Raw genomic sequence first — 21085 nt, forward strand, 5'->3', positions numbered from 1 at the left:
GGTTGTGGTGGTTTTATGAAAATAAACAAAAAAATACCCTGCCATTATCAATACTGTATGTAAGTCACAGTGCCTAAAAGTATAATATTACTTATTGTAATAATGCCCAGAGGCAATAGAGATGAAGGCTGGAAGGGTGGCTCATGATATGAAGCTCACTACAAAGTGTGATGAGTGCAGTATGTCATCTATGGTGACAGTGACAATGTTAATGAATGAGAGAAGTAGAATGCCTGTCTAGAATACAGGCAGTGGGGATGTGTGTGTGTGAGATTGGGGACATTGGTGATGGGAATGTACTGGTGAAGGGGGGTGTTCTTTTTATGACTGAAACTCAACTACAATCATGTTTGTAATCAAGGTGCTTAAGAATAGTTTTTTTTTGGAAAAAAAGACTTATAAACAACAACAAAACCTAAGTGGCTGGAGTGATAGCACAGCAGTAGGGCATGTGGCTTGCACGTGGCCAACCCGGGACAGACCCAGGTTTGATCCCCGGCATCCCATATGGTCCCCCTGAGCCTGCCAGGAGCGACTTCTGAGTAAAGAGCCAGGAATAACCCCTGAACACCACTGGGTGTGGCCCAAAGACCAAACCAAACAAAAAAACCAAAATGAAATGTTACTTCCTTGATAGTCATTATAAAGAAATAATAAATAACATTCGGCTTATTAATTTTATAGCTGTCACTTGAGATGTCCTTAAGAAATATAAGAATATGGCCATTCCATTTTTCACTTTTTGGAGTTTGATAGAAGACAGTCGATATCCCGAAGGATTTCAGAAGTCTTTTTCAATGCCACTGATACTTTCTTATTATTATCTTCTTCCAGCATGATTTCTGAAGATTCTGGTTTATGCTCACCAGTAGGCAGCTCATTTTTCTTCTTAGAAATCTGGTTTGGAATGCCACTATTCTCCAACAACACTAAGTTGTGTAGTTAAGGAGCTTTATACCCACATACTTCATTCTATAAATATATTTCACTTCATATACAATAGCTTGCTTTTAAATTAAACAAGTATAATATACAATAGCTTGCTTTTAAATTAAACAAGTATAATAGGGAGCTGAGGTGATCGTTTAGAGGGCTGAAGCCGATTTGCCTTCATGTAGGAGTTCTGAGTTTGATCCCAGAACACTGCTAGGTGTAGTCCTAGCAGTCCTGAGCACTACCAGGATGTTGATTCCCTTGGGAAAAAAGATAGAAGGGCTGGAGCAGTGGTCCTCAAACTATGGCCCGCGGGCCACATATTGTATTTGTATCTGTTTTGTTTCTTCATTGCAAACTAAGATATATGCAGTGTGCATAAGAATTCGTTCTTAAGTTTTGTTTTTACTATAGTCAGACCCTCCAATGGTCTGAGGGACAGTGAACTGGCCCTTTGTTTAAAAAGTTGAGGACCCCTGGGAGCAATAGTACAGTGGATATGGAATCTTGCCTTGCATACAGTGACCCAAGTTCGATCCCCAGAATCCCTAGAATCTCCTGAGCAATATCAGGAATTATTCCTAAAAGCAGAACCAGGAGTAATACCTGAGTTTTGCCCTGGCCCCAAAACAAGGGATTTAACAAGGGCCAAGAAGTGGTGACAAAATGTGCCTTGCTGGCAAATGTATGGCCTTGACTTTGATGCCAACATGCACCCAGTGCGGTCCAGACAACTCTACTCTTTGGGATGTCTGGCACTGCAACAGGAGTGCAGACTCCAGTACACCTTAGCTAGGTGTGCAGCACTGACACGTCTATGCCACCACATTGAACATGTATTTAAGAATATCTAAAGGGCCAGACTCCCAGTAGCATCATGATTGAATATGTAAGCACAGCAGCCAAGTGCAGGCACCATGGTTTTTTGGGTTTTTGTTGTTGTTTTTGTTTTTGGGCCATACCCAGTAGTGCTCAGGGGTTACTCCTGGCCCTGCGCTCAGAAATCACTCCCTGGCAGTGATCAGACTATATGGAATGCTGGGGATTGAACCCGCGTCAGCCGCGTGCAAGGCAAACACCCTACACACTGTGTTATTGCTCCAGCCCCACTATGTGCTGTGTGTGTGTGTGTGTGTGTGTGTGTGTGTGTGTGTGTGTGTGTGTGAGAGAGAGAGAGAGAGAGAGAGAGTGATTCCTGTTCACTGTAACAACAAAAGGAGGAAAAGGAAATACTATTTTAGAATATAATTATATACATGAACATCTCCTAGAAGACCCTAACTCATGATTATAGTCCTTTGTCCAATGTAAACCTCAGAAAAAGTATAACAGCTAAGACAATGTATATTGTAGTCAAGATATACCTTAAATTATAATATTTTGTTTGTTTTTTGGCCAGTTCCGGCAGCACTTGGGTTACTCCTGGCTCTGTGCTCAGAAATTATTCTTGGCAGGCTCAGAGGACCATAATTAATGCCCTACCTACTGTGCTATCACTCCAGCCCTTTAAATTGCAATCTTATATATCATACGATATTCTTCCTCTCTCCTTTCCCTCTCCTCCTCTCCTCCTCCTCCTCCTCCTCCTCCTCCTCCTCCTCCTCCTCCTCCTTCTCCTCCTCCCTCTCTCTCTCTCTCTCTCTCTCTTCCTCCCTCCCTCTCTCTCAGCAAACGCTTACCGCCATGCTATCTCTCCGGCCCATTCTCTATATATTTATGTATATATGGATTAATAATACAGTCTAAGCCTCAAATGCAAAGGGAGTTATTATGTAGGGCAATATATTTTGTTTAAAGGATACAGTTAAATTCTTTTATCTTTTCAAGTTCAGAAGCTACAGACCTATAACCCCCAAAAGAGAAAGAAATTGTAAGTTTTATTTCAATTTAGCATATTTCATTTTTCTTCATAAAGATGATAATTTTATTGGTTCATGGGGAGGTTGGACCACATTCATGCTGGAGTGAGGGACTACTTGCTTTTGTGTTTGGAGGTCATTTCCAGTGTTGCTCAGGTGACCATGTAATGCCAGGGATTGAATGGGGGTCGGAGGGGAGGGCTGGGGGATGACATGGTGCCAGGAATCAAACCAGAGTTGATTACATGCAAAACAAGCACCATATCTCTCCTTGAAAATTTTCCATAAAGTTTTCAGGATAAATTAATCACATTAAGGGGCTGGAGCGATGGCACAGCAAGTAGGGTGTTTGCCTTTCACGAGGCTGATCCAGGATGGACCTAGATTTGATACCAGGATGGACCTAGATTTGATACCTGGCGTTCCATATGGTCCCCCAAGCCAGAAGCAATGATTTCTGAGCACATTGCCAGGAGTAACCCCTGAGCATCACTGGGTGTGGCCCAAACCCTCCCCCAAATTAATCACATTGTTACTCATTTTGAGGCTTGTTTTTTTTTTGTTTGTTTGTTTGTTTGGTTTGTTTTTTGGGGGCCTCACTAGATATGCCCCAAAGATAACAACAAAAAGGAACAGAATGGAAAGGGGAAGGGGGAATGGAAGAGAAAAGTCTAATTTATTTGTTTAGTTTTTTTTTTTTATTTTTTATTTTGGGGTTTTATCAGGTGCTCAGGGCTTACACCTGATTCTTCACTCAGGATCACTTCTGAAGCAATTTGGGGACTATATGGGATGACAGGATGGAACCTAGGTCAACTATGTGCAAGGCAAGAGCCCTATCACTGTACTGTCGCTCTGTTTTATTTTTGGGTCACACCCACCAGCGTTCAGAAATCGCTTTTGGCAGGCTCGGGGGACCATATGAGATGCCGGGGATTGAACCCAGTCATCCACATGCAAGGTCCTACCGCTGTGCTATCACTCTGGACCAATTGGTAGAAAATTACTGGGACGAGTTCCCAGTTATCCTGAGCATAGTCTGGGAAGTTTCTCTATTGCCCCAAACTTTATATAATGAGTCAGAGATATTACTGCATACTTCACATCTGGAATGCCTGGCTTGAACTAAGCACTAAATGTGTTCCCTTCCATTCCCCCATTAACAATCTGTGAGTATAAAACCAGGGGTCTTCTGAACAACATTGGATTGACCCAAAAAATAAAAAACATTATAAGAGCTAAATATATTTAAATTAGAACATTTTCATTTTTTTCCTCTTTTTTTTTTTTAATAAGGACTGGAAAGCACCCGCGGGACTCGAACCACACCAGAGGTGATTGGTTTCAAAGCAAAGCTTTGTGACTGCAAAGTAACCACTGAGCTAAGGCCAGTCCCGAGAACTTTTTCTTGGGGGGAAAAAATCTGTTTACTATTTGACATTTTAATTTTTGACTACTAGAGTTTGCTTTTATGTACAAATTTAGTTGAAAAGAAATATAATTACCAGTTTTCTTCAAGAACAGGTGATGGATGTGTGGGCTTCTCTCTTTGACTAGTCTCGGCCAGCCTTCTGCACCATGATATCACTGCTGCTACATATCTATATTAAATACATTGAGAAATACCTGATGAAAGGACTTACATGGATTTATGAAAGTACTGAAAATGGAAAATAAAAATTATTAAAAAAATTATGCATTATGGGGGCCGGAGAGATAGCATGGAGGTAAGGCATTTGCCTTCCATGCAGAAGGGCGGTGGTTCAAATCCCGGCATCCCATATGGTCCCCTGAGCCTGCTAGGAGTGACCTCTGAGCATAGAGCCAGGAGTAACTTCTGAGTGCTGCAGGGTGTGACCCAAACACAGACACACACACACACACACACACACACACACACACACACACACACACACACACGCGCGCAATATGTATTTATTGGGCATTTTTGCTCTTGGTCAATTTTTGAATCTCTTTTTTGGAAATAGAAAAGTTATATATTCATCAAAAATAAAAATTATTTACTCTCATGATTAAAAAGGTGATATTTAATGAGATTCAAATTTCATTTGAAGTTCAAGTCAAATGTCTAAATTATTTTTCAGAGTAAAATTAATTTCAACTAAATTTAATCATGAAACTGTCTAAACAGATAGCTAACCATTTACTTTCTAAACTTTAAACAATTTAAATTTTTACTAGAGTAAAAAAATAACATTTTAAATTGCTTTGCAATACCTTTCATGTGGTCCAGGGTGTTGAATCTGAATTAACTGATCCTGTCCATCAGGAAAAGTTAACTTACACCAACCTAAAGTGAGACCTTGATTTACCTTAAGAAGTGAAATGAAAAGTTTTATTCTAAAACAAAACAAAACAAAACTATGTATAAACAACTTCTAACTTGTCCATTAAATAAATATTAATTTTGAATAATAATTACATTTTAGATGAGATTTGGATAGTATTTACCAATTTTCTTTTTCTTTTTTCAAATATATTTGTATTTTATTTAAACACCTTGATTATAAACATGATTGTAGTTGGGTTTCAGTCATGTAAATAACATCCCCCATCACCAGTGCAATATTCCCATCACCAATGTCCCAATTCTCCCTCCTCCCCACCACACCCCTGCCTGTACTCTAGACAGGCTTTCTATTTCCCTCATACATTCTCATTGATAGGATAGTTCTCAATGTAGTTATTTCTCTAACTAAACTCATCACTCTTTGTGGTGAGCTTCATGAGGTGAGCTGGAAGTTCCAGCCCTCCTCTCTTTTGTCGCTGAAAATTATTTCAAGAATGTCTTTCATTTTTCTTAAAAACCATAGATGAGTGAGACCATTCTGCCTCTTTCTCTCTCTGTGACTTATTTCACTCAGCATAATAGATTCCAATTTTCTATAGGTTACTAATAAAAATATTGGTCCCTCTGAGTTATTTATTTTTTAGGAAAGTCAATGAGATTTATAAAATGAGGAGTCAGAGTGATATCAAAGCAGTAGGGCATTTGTCTTGCATACAGCTGACCTGGGTTTGATGCCTGGCATCACATATGATATTCTGAGCCTGCCAGGAGTAATTTCTGGATGCAGAGTCAGGAATAACTGCTGAGCACTATCAGGTATGATCTCCAAACAAATAATAGCCAAAAAAAACAAAAACAAAAAAACCCCAAATAATAAAATGAGGTAGAACAATGAAAATAGTGTACTATCTTATTTCAATAAATAAAGAATAAGCTTCAGTTTGAAACTTACTCACCTGGCTTTTTTCAGTCAAAGAGCCAAAATTCCAATTTAGGGTTAGAGTAGTGCCATCTAAAAACATAGCATGTACTTTGTCATCAGAATATGCAAGAAATCTTCCCACATTAGGCATGAGTGATTCTCTCAAAAGCATTGGCAATACAATGTTGTCACATATACCAGGTGCCTAAAAACAAGTAAATAAAAATACCAGAAAATTTATTTATCAGTTAAGATATACATCAGAGGGAGCCAGGCAGATAGCTCCAAGTATGGGAGCACATGGCTGACACTGAAATACCCTAAGTTCCAGCCACTGAATGGTTTCCCAAGCACCTACATCTAGGTATAGTCTTAGTAGCTCCCAAGCATCACCCTTAGTGGTGTGGCCTTAGTGGCTCTCAGCACCATTGGGCCCCGAGTAGAATCACACTAAAAGGTACAAAAAGTCCTTGCTGGCCCCAGTACTAAACTCGTCCAGTCTGCACAGCCAGACAAATGCTGCCAGGAGTGGCTCCTAGTCTTCTTCAGTACAACTTATCTTTCCTCCAAAATTGTATTTTGTATAAATTACAGCAGCTGAGAAATTCTTAAGTTAGTATTACTTATAGAAAACAAAATCTGAGAATCAACTCCTCCAACTCAGTATTCAAGTATATTTTCTTTTTGAGTTGTGGTGCTCACCAAGGGCCATACCACTCTGTGGTACTTACACATCTGGTTTAGTGGGTATGAAAATGGATTGTGGAGGAGGATTGTGGAATCACAGGCAGCAATATTGCTAGGATTAATGCTCAATTTATGTAGTGGTAGCAGGGATTAAACTTCTGATGAAATGCTTGTAAAGCATGTGTTCAAAGTCACTGAGCTATTCCTCTGAGTCCCTATAGGAATTTAATTTCATAGATATATAAATACAGGAGAATATGAAAATATCTTTATTATTTATTATAAAGATATGTCCTTATAACTTCAAAGTCAAACTCCCCTACTTGCCTTCCTCTAATTAAGACAAAACTATATAGTATAGAAATACAAAAAAAAGTACAACACAAAAGTCTGATTTTGCAGTTTATCTAATAAGTGAATATTTTTCTGCATATCGTTATAAAAATTTTTTATATGATTTAGTCAAAGTAATCCTAATGCAGGGGTAAGACAGTACAGGGGCCAAGGTGCTTGCCTTGCAAGCAGCCAACAATGGTTTGATACCCAGCATCACATAGATTCCCCCAAGCAGTGTCATGAGTGTGATAATCCCTGAGCACATAGCTAGAAATAAGCCCTGAAGAAATAAACCAGGTTTTAGAAATAATGTACCATTTTCCAGCAGCATATACGATAGTTATGGCTTAAAGAAAGTCTCAACTTGGCACAATGTTGAAGAATTCTGTGAACAGAAAAACAAATTTGAACATTTTCAAATGACATAATTTTAAATACTAGCAAGCCATTTTCCACATCATGTGACATTTTAGGGAAAAAATAAATTTAAATTTAATATATGTTCAGAAATCTTGTCCCATCCACATGACCAATATGTAAGGGAATTACTACTGTTATTTTCCTTAGTACTAATCTAATCTAGTTGAGGTTATTGGTCTAATTTTTTTTTTTGGTTTTGTTTTTGGGTCACACCCAGCAGTGCTCAGGGGTTACTCCTGGCTTTATGCTCAGAAATTGCCTCCAGCAGGCTCGGGGGACCATATGGGATGCTGGGATTCGAACCAATGTAAGGCAAATGCCTTACTACTGTGCTACCTCTCCGGTCCTAATTTTAGCAATGAGACAATTCCAAACAATTTGCTGGTTTTTTTTTTTTAAGATTTTGCAAAGACTTTTATGAAAGGTTGTAATTAGTATAAGAATCATTGTCCCTAAGAAACCAAATTACAAACTCTGCTTTATTTCTACTTCGGAAGTTGCTTGGGTATTTGTAAAAATTTGGTCTAGAGGCCCGGAGAGATAGCACAGCGGTGTTTGCCTTGCAAGCAGCTGAGGAACCAAAGGTGGTTGGTTCGAATCCCGGTGTCCCATATGGTCCCCTGTGCCTGCCAGGAGCTATTTCTGAGCAGACAGCCAGGAGTAACCCCTGAGCACTGCTGGGTGTGACCCAAAAACAAAACCAAAAAAAAAAAAGAAAAAAAGAAGGAAAAAATTTGGTCTAGAGAAGAAGCTCAACTGGGTGGAGTACATGCTTTGTAACCAAGAGACCCTAGATTCCATTCCAGACAACACATAGTACCTTGAGCACCACTGGGAATGATTCCTGAGCACTAATAAGTATTTTAGGCCCAAAAAACAAACAAAAAATTTAAACTAACAATCAACTTTCAGGGGTAGGAGCAACAGCACAGTGGATAGGACATTTGTCTAGGATATGGGTTATCCAGGTTCAATCCCCGATCCAGGTTTAATCCCATGCCAGCAGTGGCCCCTGGGCCTCTGCAGTACAACTTATCCTCCCACCAAAATTATTTTTTATATAAATTATAGCAGCTGAGAAATTCTTAAGTTAGTATTACCTGAGGCTCCTGAGGCCCCAGGAGTGATTCCTAAGCCAGAAGTAACATCTGAATGTGTCTGGTGTGACCCCCAAACAAACAAAATCCACTTTCATTATTGTTTTTTGCTTCATTAGGAGAATTAGCCAAATACATGAAGTAAAAACCAAATTACACTTTATTTTCTGTATATTCTCAGAAGCCATTACTACTCTTAGATAATAAATAATGAAAATTGCAGGGGCCGGAGAACAAGCACAGCGGTAGGGCATTTGCCTTGCATGCGGCAAACCTGGGAAGGACCAGGTTCGATTCCAGGCATCCTATATGGTCCCCCAGCCTGCCAGGGGCAATTTCTGACTGCAGAGTAGGAAGACCCCTGAGTTCTGCTGGGTGTGGCCCAGAAACCAATCAATGAATCAATCAATCGATAAAGTTTAAAAAAAAAAAAGGAAAATTCCAGGAACTGAGTTAAAGCTCAAGAGCTACAGAACAAGCTTTGCAAACAGAAGGCCCTGGTTTAAACACTCAGTCCCCTGAACACTGCCAGATTTAAAAAATAATTCAAATAAAAAGAAGAGAATGAAAATTTAAATCTTTCAACAAATCTTCAACTTGATTTCAAAGAACAATGAGACCATACCGGGAGAAAGGCACTTACTTCCTGCCTATTGACATAAATGGATATTTCCCCATATTTAATAACTAGAAAATATATTGAATCTAGAACCTAACTTGACTCTGCTGAAGGTATAGAACTTACCTGTTTGCCTCTCTGATAAGAGAATTCAAAGAATATGGACTTCCTGGTCTATCTGGAGGAAGGTTATTTACTGAATACATTTTCTCTTCTTTCTGAAAATTATTTTTAAATAAAAAAAAACCACATTAGAGTTTGGTTACTAAAATAGCTCATTTTTAGAAATATTTATATAGTGGCAAGGAAGCAGTTGTTTTAAATTAAGGTCTACAATAAAAATTAAGGCACATATAGATATTTTCTAGAGGTATTTATAGTTTCTCATGTGTCCTAGTCACTCAAGTTCTATTCTAATAATCTTTATTCTGTGTGCTGGAAGTGGAACCCAAGGAGAAATGTGTTCATCTACTCTGAGCTTTAGCCCCAGCTCTAGCAGCCTTGAAATTCTGCCAAATTTAATAATGGCTACACGTAATTTACTTAAACAAATTTCTCTTTAACAACAAAATCAAATGTATAAGGGTTTTTTTGTTTGGTTTTGATCTACTCCCAGCAGTGCTCAGAAATTACTCCTGGCAGGCTCAGGGGACCATATGGGATGCCAGGGATCGAACTTTTGTTGGCCACATACAGGGCTAACACCCTAACCGCAGTGCTATCACTCCAGTCCCAAAAATCAAATATATAATTAAAAAAAATTTTTTAACTACATGAATTGTAGTTGTGCTTTATTTTATTTTTTGGTTTTCTGGGTCACACCTGATGGTGCTCAGGTGTTACACTGGCTCTGCACTCAGAAATCGCTCCTGGCAGGCACAGGGAACCATATGAGATGCCAAACCACCATCTGTCCTGAATTGGTTGCATGCAAGGCAAACGCCCTATTGCCGTGCTATCTCTCTGACCCACCACTGTACTTTTTAAAAATATATTTCTTTTGGATTTTAGGCCATATTTAGTAATGCCCAGGGCTTACTCTGATCTCTACACTCTGCAACAATACTGAGCACAATACTGAGGATAGATAGAATCAGGGTCTTCTTCCTGCAAGTGAAGAGCCCTACTCACTGTACTACTGCTTCAACCCTTATCACTCTTTCAATTTTTAGCAAGTGATGAATAAAAGTTATGATTATTTTAATTTGTATTTCCTTTCATGCAAGTAATAAACCTTGAATGTTTTCAAGTATTATGGGTTCTAATCTTGCCATATCTGTCTTATCCTTTACCGATTTCCTATTACTTACTACTATGGTAATCCAGTAGATGAGGGTGAATGTCAAAGTACTGGGCAAGAAAACAATACTAACAAAAAATTTGATATTTTACATGAGATATATTAAAAATATGTATCTAATGTAAACTCAGCAGTAGGACATCTCTGCCTTGCATGCGGCTGACCTAGAATGAATCCCCCAGCGTTGCCTATGGTCCCCCATGCCAGGAGTGATTTCTGAGCACATAGCCAGGAGTAACCCCTGAACACCACCAGGTATGGCCCCAAAAGGGTAAGGCATCTGCCTTGCCTGCGCTAGCCTAGGATGGACCAAGGTTCAATCCCCCAGCATCCCATATGGTCCCCCAAGCCAGGAGTGATTTCTGAGCGTATAGCCAGGAGTAACCCCTGAGCATCACCAGGTGTGGCCAAAAAACAAAAATAAATAAATAAATAAAACACAAATTGGGAATGTGATGCAATGGTAAAATGCATGCTCTACCTGCATGAGATTCAATTCCCAAAATTGAAAATAAATTGTCCCTTCCTCCTTCCCTTTCCCTCCTCCAAAAGATTTTTTTTAATCCAAAGTTATTTTTCTGGTATTTTTGGGTCAAGCCCAGCAGCGCTCAGGGGTTACTCCTGGCTCTGTGTTCAGAAATCACTCCTGGCAGGCACAGAGGGATCATATGGGATAAAGGATTTGAACCACCGTCCATCCTGGATAGACTGCTACTGTGCTATCTCTCCAGCCCCATCCAAAAGATTTTTTTAAACACCAATTTTTTTTATCTTTTTTTGGTTTTTGGGCCTCACCCAGTGATGCTCAGGGGTTACTCCTGGCTATGAGTTCAGAAATCGCTCCTGACTTGGGGGGCCATATGGGACGCTGGGGAATCAAACCATGGTCGGTCCTAGGTTAGCACTTGCAAGGCAGATGCCTTACTGCTAACACCAGCACTCTGGCCCCTAAACACCAATTTCTTAGGCAAATGGTTAACAGACTAAAGGATATATAAGTAAGGTGGTAAATAATTATTGCACTTATATTAGTAGTAATGTATCAAATCTCCAGACTGAGGATTAGTAAGCAATGTAATATAAAAATCAAACTTCTCATATATACTTAAAACTATTTAAAAACAACAAGACCTAGTGCCAGCTTACCTCTTCTGATCCTTCTTGACTATAATAATGTGTAAAAAAGTTCCCAAAATAAGCTCCATTAGATTTAAAAATAGACCCATCTCCAGGATAAATCTCTATAGAGTTCACATTTTTATGAGTAAGTCTAAGGAAGAAAAACACTTTAATTGAGATAAAAAACATAAAATATTTTATGCAAAAGAAATATTTTTTTCTTGCAAAAGAAATATTACTCTATACATAAGAAATACGGTACCCCACAAAATAATTTCATTTATTAATTGATTTTTATTTTTGGGCCACACCCAGCAATGCTCAGGGCTTACTCCTGGCTCTGTGCTCAGGGATCAGTCTTGTCAGTTTTCAGGTGGACCATATTAGATGCTGGGGCTCAAACTAGGTTTGGTTATGTGTCAGGCAAGTGTACTATCTTTCCAGACTCCTTATTTTATTTTTATACAGACATTTATTAACTATGAAAATATTTTTCCATTATAGTAACCCAAATCTATAACAATATTTTCTGATTTTTCTTCTTTTTTCGGTTTTTGGGCCACACCCAACTCAGGGAGTAACTCTGGGGCTACTTCTGCTATGTACTCAGAAATCACTTCTGGCTTGGGAAACCATACGGGTCACAGGGAATCGAACCACAGTTCATCCTGGATCAGCTGCGGCAAGGCAAACGCCCTATCATTCCAGGCCCCAAAATTATTTCTTAATAATGCATCCAGGAGTATCCTTATATACGATATTAATTATGTATAAATATATAATACTGGTTATGTATAAAAGGAATCTTTCACCTAAGACAAGCTGACTGTACCTAAAAGCAATCACATATTACCAAAGTACTCAATAAATAACATATTTAAAAGTTATCAAGTCAATTTTTATCAAAATATATGTATATATAAAATGATATATTGCCAGAAGAGAGAATGTCTTCATACTGAAATCAAAGAGTTTAAAGAGCATGCATACTGCAGTGGTCTTTTAGCATTATTTCTAAAAGTAAAAGCCTGAATACTAGCATTCCTAGAATACAGATGTGTGTACAACTCTGGATAACTTGAACAAATGGTACAGACATGGAACAGCTGCTCTATCAGTATTTGCCATGTGAATAAAAGCTAAAACCTCCCTCTAGTTATCTGACTTCTTTTGTAATTTTTATATAAAACGGTCAACCTTTTTTTGAGGGGAGGTATTGGACCACACCCAGCAATGCTCAGTGGTTTACGTCTGACTCTGCACTCAGAAATCACTCCTGGCAGGCTCCAGGGACCATATGGGATGCCAGGAATTGGGTCACCCACCATCCTGGGTTGGCCACGTGCAAGGCAAATGCTGAACTGCTGTGCTATCTCTCCGGCCTCTAGTCAACCTTTTGATGAGAATTATTTGAACAATTAGTTCTCTAATGTTTGGAATAACTAATAACAAGTTACTTTCTATTTATTTTCATTTTTGGTTTCTGGGCCATACCTGATGGCGCTCAGGAGTTACTCCAGCTCTGTGCTCAGAAATAACTCCTGGCAGGCTCAGGGGACCATATGGGATGCCAGTGTTTGAGTGCCTGGTCTATCTCAGTCCGCTACATGCAAGGCAAACGCTCTACTGCTGTGCTATCGCTTTGGCCCTAAATAACAAGTTACTTTCTAAATAACTAACATTTCATCATTAGTTAAATTAATTCCAAGTTGATTTTGAAATTGTCACATAAAACATCACCATAGCTATTAAGTGTACATAACTCCTGTGTATATTAATAAAATTAAGTATGAGTTAGTTTATGATTCTTTTTTCTTACTTATTTCAACTCTGGAGAAATACTTGCTCTTTCACTTAACTTACATTTTTAAATGTGTTTCAATAGAAAAAATTCTTGCTTCAAGCCCCCCCAAAGTTTGAAACCAGTAAAACTGTGGACCAAAATAAGGACAGTAGTAGCTGCAGTACCACTCCTATAGGAGTGTGTCAGCAGAGTTAGTGCTTTCTCCTCTATGACACTGCTGCTCTGAACCAGATGTCTTACCTATATGTGATGCCCTTGTACCAAACCACTTTCAATAGTTCAGGATAGGAATAGTCTTCATCTGACTCTCCCTGTAAAAGTGAATCACAAAAATTCCACCTATAAAAGACAAAATACAGGCTATTAAATCTAGGCTGCTCAACATAATAATTACTTTTTATTTGTTTGTTTCTGGATAACACCTGGCAATGCTCAGGGGTCATCATTCCTGGCTCTGCACTCGAGAATCATTCCTAGTGCTTGCCGGATATGGGATGCTGGAGACTGAACCTAGGTTGGCCACATGCAAGGCAAATAACCTACCCACTGTACTCTGGCCTCCATAATTACCTTTAAAATCTAAAATAATAGCGTTATTATTACAAGATTTGTTCTTGTTTTAACTTATTAGAGCAAAGAAAAACAAATATTGGATTATTATTAATGAAATTTTAAACTAATCTTATTTTCTCATTTTAAAGTATCTTTTTTTTTTGGATTTTGGTTTTTGGGTCACACCCGGCATCGCTCAGGAGTCACTCCTGGCTCTACGCTCAGAAATCACCCCTGGCAGGCTCGGGGGACCATATGGGCTGCCGGGATTTGAACCAACATACTTCTGCATGCACGGCAAATGCTCTATCTCCATGCTATCTCTCCATTTTAAAGTATCTTTAATAATCAATGTTTGTATAAAAGTGATTTTTACTAATTTCTAAAATTTATAATTCAAACATTTATTTACTAAAATATCTAGGTAGAATACTGAACTATATGCACACTGAGGATATAACAACCTATAAGAGAAAAAAGGAATCATAGGACCTGTCAGTCTCACCCCTTGAAGGGGAGTTCTACCTCACAGACACACAGATTTACAAAGCAAACACTACATAAAAATAAAGGAGAATATTTGGATGCAGAGAAACTTTACAGAAAATTGAGACTAGGGGCAATCATTCTATGGAAGATTCATTTTAAGATCTGGAAATGAGTGTTCCTGATAGAGGAAAAGAAAAGAAATGAAGAGGAATGAAAGCCTAAGTAAGTATTCTGGAGACTGTAAGTTCAAGTTAGCAAGAGTAGAGAAAGGAAGAGTGGTGAGAGAACAGAGGATCACAGGTAGAGAAGATCTGTTAAAGCATACTGTGGGATAATGAATTTTAATCATAGTCAAGTTCCTAAAAATGAATAATTTAGAAGCATAAATCTCTTTTACAATGAATTATAATATTGGTATTTTCCAGTTTAGAAAACAGAGACTACATTAAAGGACAGTAATCAATGCTTTGCGGAGTCTCCAGCACAGGATAATAGCCCCAGTGGCCCAGAGGCCCTGCTGGGCTGACCAGCACTGCTTCCTTGGGTTAAGCACATCAGCAGTACACAGGCAGAACAAATGAGGCTAGCAACAGCCCCCAGATCTCCAGAAGAACCTTTTAGCTATGTATATGAGCAATACATATGTTAGGGAAATCATTTACTATTTTCTATCAACTGAGTAACATTTCTTCCTTCGTTATGCTTTATAAAGAAAAATTATCTTCAAGTTAAGAACATTCTGACAAAAGCTTTATCATACATAAATCATTCGTTCATTACCTGTGCAGGTGTGGGACAGGACAGCTAAGTAATAGTGCTCTTGGGAGAACTGAAACCTCTTTTCCTTTCTCCTCTGACACCTCTGAAGTTAAAGCTGTACTGTGGGTGATATCTGTATCCATTTCACACCGTCTGCTGATTTTATCATGAAAATGAAGTGCTAGAGATAAGGGGTATTTCCATTCCTCTGGACAGGTAGCAACAGACCAACACTGCTTTACCCACACGTACAGACATGTGCGCTTCATACCAGAAGGCAGCTCTTTCCTTTGTCCAGTTCCATCTACACGATTCCTCCCTACTGGGTCTGTAGATTTCATAATCTGATAACAAAGTCCATTTTCTTTATTCTCCAGTTTTTGTCTGGATAAATTTCCATGTGTACAGATATTACCTTTTTTTTCAACTAGTCTGTCCTTTGGGGCTTGACTGTTTTTTTCTGATAACACTACAGATGATTCTGGCTGCTGGCTTACTTTACATAAAAAATGCACTGTAAAATCATGCTGAGACTTCGACAGGAAAAGATATGCATGACCATCTAAAGATGAGACCTTCACTGTGCCGTTCTGCATTGATATGTTATCATCAGTATTACGATTCGGCCATTTCACTTCTGTGATGTCAATGAAGATACACTGAGGTAAGAGGAAAAAAAGAGATAGTGGGTATTTTCTGTAAACAGTCCAATTTTTCCAAATATGTATCTTGGTCAAAAAGATGACAGATTTGTGCTCCTCTAAAAAAACATGTAAGTGTGGGAGGACCAGTATTATGATCTATTACATTAAAAGCAATCAAACTTACCTCATTGAGAACTACTAATAACATCACAGACAGGGCTAGAGAGATAGTACAGGGGTTAAGGTGCTTGCTTGCCTTGCATATGGCAAACTCTGGCACACATATGGTCCCACAAACACTATCAAAGGTCACTCTTGAGTACAGAGCAGGAATAACCTCTGAGCATAACTGGTGCAGCTCAAAAAATAAAAATAAAACCAAAAATCTAACACAAAAACAAAGTTAATTGGCAGAACGACAGAAACAGAATCATATCCTAAGTCTACAATGTTACACATGCTAACTAAGCATTTAAGTACAGGAAGGAAAAGAGCTCTTTTTTTTGGCAGGTGTATGTATGTTTGGTTTTTGAGCCACATCTGGCTGCACACAGGGGTTACTGCTGCACTCAAAATTGCTCCTGGAAAGCTCAGGGGACCATATGGGATGCCAGGGATCAGCTGAGTGCAAAGCAAATGCCCTATCCACTGTGCTATCACTCTAGCCCTCAAATTTGAAGCTTTTTAACAATGATTATAAACTTAAGGTTTTATATAAAAATCAAAATATTTTATGTAACATTTATAGGTTGAATCTTATAAGAAGAGATGTTATATGTACTATTAACTACTACTTTCCCATAATTCACTGTTTAAAATGTTACTCTTGGAATATAGTATGACAGATAGGATGCTTTGCCTTGCACACGACAAATCAAGGTTTAAATCCTGGTACTTCATATGGTCTACTGAGCCCTCTAAGAAAGATCTCTGAGCTCAAAGAGAGGAGTAAGCCCTGAGCACCATCGGGAGAAAAACAGAAATAAAGAGAAGAAGGGAAAGAGGGAGAAGAAAAGAAAAATGAAAAGAAATGTTACTCTTTAATCAACCTGGAATTTCTCTTAGTGTATAGTATGTCAGTTGGTATTTAGTTCATGTGATAACTCTTTGAGATAACATTTCCCAAATGCTTTTTAGTATTTCTAGAACCATTTATTAAATGATTAAACTCTTTTCCTTCCATGGGGCTAGACTAATGGCACAACAGTAGGGCATTTGCCTTGCACAAGGCCAACCTGGGACGGACCTGGGGCAGGGAAAGGAGAGGAGAAGAAAGAAGGGAAAGGAAAGAATGTGCTCAAGTAGCAGAGTCCATGCCTAGCATGTATGACTATAAATGTAACACAAGAGGTAAAACAAGTCTTGAGCTCAAGCCTCTGCATCCAGCATACACCTGGTGGTCCCAAAGTTCAGTACTTTCAGGACCAAACACCTAATCACCAACTTTGCACTATTGGGCAAGCCATCACTGAAAGTTATGCTTGACTGCCAGTATGACTAGGTGTGGCCCCTATTAAAAAAAGTAAACCAAAAAAAGGAAAGTATAAAACAATAGCTTTGTTAAATAAGTTACACTTTCCTTTTTTTTCATGGCTAAAAGTATGAATAAAAGCATATTAAAAATATAATCAGGGGGACTGGAGCAATAACACAGCAGTAGGGCATTTGCCTTGCACATGGCCAACACAGGATAGACTCGGTTTTCAATTCCTGTCATCCCACATGGTCCCCCGAGCCTGACAGGAGAGATTTCTAAGCACAGAGACAGGAGTAATCCCTGAGTACCATTGGGTATGGCCCAAAACCCTAACTAAGTGAAAAAAAAAAAAGCAGGGTCAGGGATGTGCTCAAGTAGTGGAGTAGATGTCTAACATATCCCTGGGCTGAAAGATATGCACTGTATGCCCTGGCCTTTGTCTCCAGGAGTGACATTGGTGGCCTCCAAACACTACTGAAAATGATCCACAAAACTAATAATCAAAAAATAAGCTAAAGAATAATATTTTGGTACTAATAATTAGTTTCTGCTATGCATTTACTAGTAACTACACATAACTACTGAAAAATGATCATGTAATTTCTTGATTTTTGACACCTAAGAATCAAAAGGGCAACAATCCAAAAAGTATTGAATTTAATCTCTGGATACTAAGGCAAAAAAGGGGGGCTGGAGTGATAGCACAACGGTAGGGCGTTTGCCTTGCATATTGCTGACCCAGGACGTACCTGAGTTCAATCCCCAGCATCCCATATGGTCCCCTGAACCTGCCAGAAGCAATTTCTGAGCACAGAGCCAGGAGTAAACCCCTGAGCACCACTAGGTATGACCCAAAAACTAAAAAACAAATAAACAAACAAAAAACCAAAATACCCTAGTCTGTTGACATATATAAGCCTATAAAGTCTTGTCTGTGTCAAGCCATGAAGACAAAGACTAAATATTAATCTACCTGTTTCTTTTTTTTTGTTTGTTTTTTTGGGCCACACCTGGCGGTGCTTAGGGGCTACTCCTGGCTGTCTGCTCAGAAATAGCTCCTGGCAGGCACGGGGGACCATAGGGATTCGAACCAACCACCTTTGGTCCTGGATCGGCTGCTTGCGAGGCAAATGCCGCTGTGCTATCTCTCCGGGCCCAATCTACCTGTTTCTAATGATTTGTCTTAAACATTACATTGTAAATACTTGAGTATTATATAATACTTGAGCATTACTTTCAGAGCTGGAGAGATAGTACTTTGCCTTGATTGTGGCAACACAGTTTCAATATCCAAAACTACATATGGCTTCCTAGCATCTCCAGAAATAAACCCCAAGCACCACATAATCTAGTTCTGAACCCCTACTTCCCAATCAAGTTTAAAAATGTACCTTTTTTCTTTCAGAGTGTATAATGCTTTCAGATAAAAAAGGACATGTTGCATAAGAGTTCCGAAACTCCAAGGCTCGTTGTAATTGTTCCTATAAGATAACATATAAAATGAAATGTTAAAAATTATTTAAAAATCAATTTAGAAGGGTCAGAGAGATAGGTACCAGTGCATAAGGGGCACAGTCAGAAGCCCTTATAATTGCCAGGTGTACCCCAAACCCAAAAGTATTATAAAATTAAATATATTTAGAATGAGTAAACTACAGTGCTATTTTTCATATTCTAAATATAAAATATTTAGAATAATAACATTTTAATATTAAAAAGAAGTTTGGGGTCAGATGACTTGATCCCCAGCATCCTATATAGTCCTCTGAGTACTACCAGAGTGACTCCAGAACACAAAGTTGGGAGTAACCCTAATCACTGTGTATTCATCACTGTGTATGTATTACTGTGCATTTTTATTTGTCACATAAAAACAAAGAGAGGTTTTGTGTCATTTTTACTTACTCGATAAGTGCTAATTACGAAGTGTGTCCTTTGATGAATTCTTCTTGGTTGTTCTAAAGGGTGAGCTAAAGCAGAAGGTGCCTCTTCAAATAAAAATTCAGAACCACACGGAGAAAGCTGCAATCTGGAGCCATCAATATATTGAATCTGCACTGAATCATCTTCATAAAGTACCATTCGCAGTTCAGCTGTCATCTCTACAGGTGTGGATAAAATGTCTTTCCAAAGTAAATACTACAGAAATAGGAAACAGTAACATATTTTTAATGCATAAAGTTTTACCAAATAAATGGATGAATTTCCTAATAATATAAACAAGTCATCTTGACAATACATTTACTTTGCTTTTTTAATTCAGAAAAAAAAGGTAATTTGGGCCACACTTGGTGCTTATGAGAGACTGACAGATTCAGTTCTGACTTTGCACTCAGGGGACCAAATATATCAAGGACCCAATTAGGATTAGCAGCAGGCAGGGCAAGCAATTTAACATCTTGCATTAAGATGCTATCTTTTTGGTTGATGTGGTCCAAAAAAACCAAATGACTATAAAGAGGGGAGAAGGCACAAAGGGCTAGAATACATTTTTTTGGCATACACAACCCAGGCTCAATATCCAGACACGTGATTTTGGAACACCAAAGGGAACTGAGCACAAAGTTGGGAGTAGCAGCTACATAAAGACCCCTGCACCCAAACCAAAATAAAACACAACAAAATAACTGTTCACTTAAGTTGTTTTTTGTTTTTTGGGTTTTTTTTTGGGGGGGGTCGCACCCGGCAGTGCTCAGGAGGTATTCCTGGCTTCTATGCTCAGAAATCCCTCCTGGCAGGCTCAGGGCACCATATGGGACGCCGGGACTCGAACCATCGACCTTCTGCAGGAGAGGCAAACTTCTTACCTCCATGCTATTTCTCCGGCTCCTGCTCACTAAGTTTTGTTGTTAATTTGCTTTTTGGGCTACATCCAGTAATGCTCAGGGGTTACTCCTGGCAGTACATGGGCATCGCATGGGATACCAGTGATTGACTATGATTTGGCAGTGTGCAAAGCCATTGCCCTACCTGCTGTTCTATGGCTACAGTTCCCTCATTTAAGATTTTATTGGTGGAAGGAAGGAAGGAGGGGGAATTAAGACGACTAGGTTCATTCTTACTCCACCACTTATCAACTATTCGCTGCTGGCTACGTTTCCTCTTTTAAAAGATGGATTTAAAAATCAGATAGTATAGTTGAGAGGGCTCCTACCTTGCATACAGCCAACTCAGGTTTAATCCCAGACACCCCATATGGTTCCTAAACCCCTCCAGGATTGATCCCTAAGCATCAGGGCCTAAGCACCAGGTGTGGCCCAAAAACCTAATAAAAAGGAGGAAATTTATGATAGTGCCTAGCACTAAAGATATGCTGATGATGACCATAAATCTAACATTCCTTTCTAACAACAAATCTCCTAGGACATTATTCTTTTTTTGCCCCACCTCCACCTGGACATTATCCTTTTTCATATTTATTAAACTCAGGTAATTGCAACAGGAAAATAAAGCCAAAACAAAAACAAATCACAAACACTGAGACAGAAGGGATAACACCAAAAGTAGGGTACTTGCCTCACATTTGGCAGACCTAAGTTTGATCCCTGGCCTCCCATATGATCCTCTGAACCTAGTAGGAGTAATTTCTGAGGGCAGAGTCAGGAGTCAGCCCTGAGCACTGCAGAGTGTGGCCCCAAAACCCAAAACAAAACCACACTTTCCATAGATAGCAGTTTCTGCCTCCTGTTTGAGAGGTGAGGGAGGGTACCTGCCCTTCTACATTATCCTTCTGACCCATCACTTTCCCTTTTATCCT

General features: G+C 38.9%; 1 protein-coding gene across 1 annotated transcript; it reads right to left on the reverse strand.

Moving 5' to 3' along the window:
* Positions 1-720: 720 nt before the first annotated feature.
* C2H5orf34 (chromosome 2 C5orf34 homolog) lies at positions 721-19447 on the reverse strand. The gene is made up of 12 exons (XM_049768254.1): positions 19234-19447; positions 18720-18809; positions 15229-15866; positions 13648-13746; positions 11631-11754; positions 9311-9402; positions 7364-7433; positions 6060-6230; positions 5031-5125; positions 4298-4393; positions 2736-2776; positions 721-929 (listed from the first exon to the last, which is right to left on the reverse strand). The coding sequence occupies exons 1-12, from the start codon at positions 19426-19428 to the stop codon at positions 736-738; spliced, it is 1905 nt and encodes a 634-aa protein (XP_049624211.1). The 5' UTR covers positions 19429-19447; the 3' UTR covers positions 721-735.
* Positions 19448-21085: the final 1638 nt, after the last annotated feature.

This window comes from Suncus etruscus, chromosome 2 (assembly GCF_024139225.1).
Source record: "Suncus etruscus isolate mSunEtr1 chromosome 2, mSunEtr1.pri.cur, whole genome shotgun sequence".
Classification (NCBI taxonomy): domain Eukaryota; kingdom Metazoa; phylum Chordata; class Mammalia; order Eulipotyphla; family Soricidae; genus Suncus; species Suncus etruscus.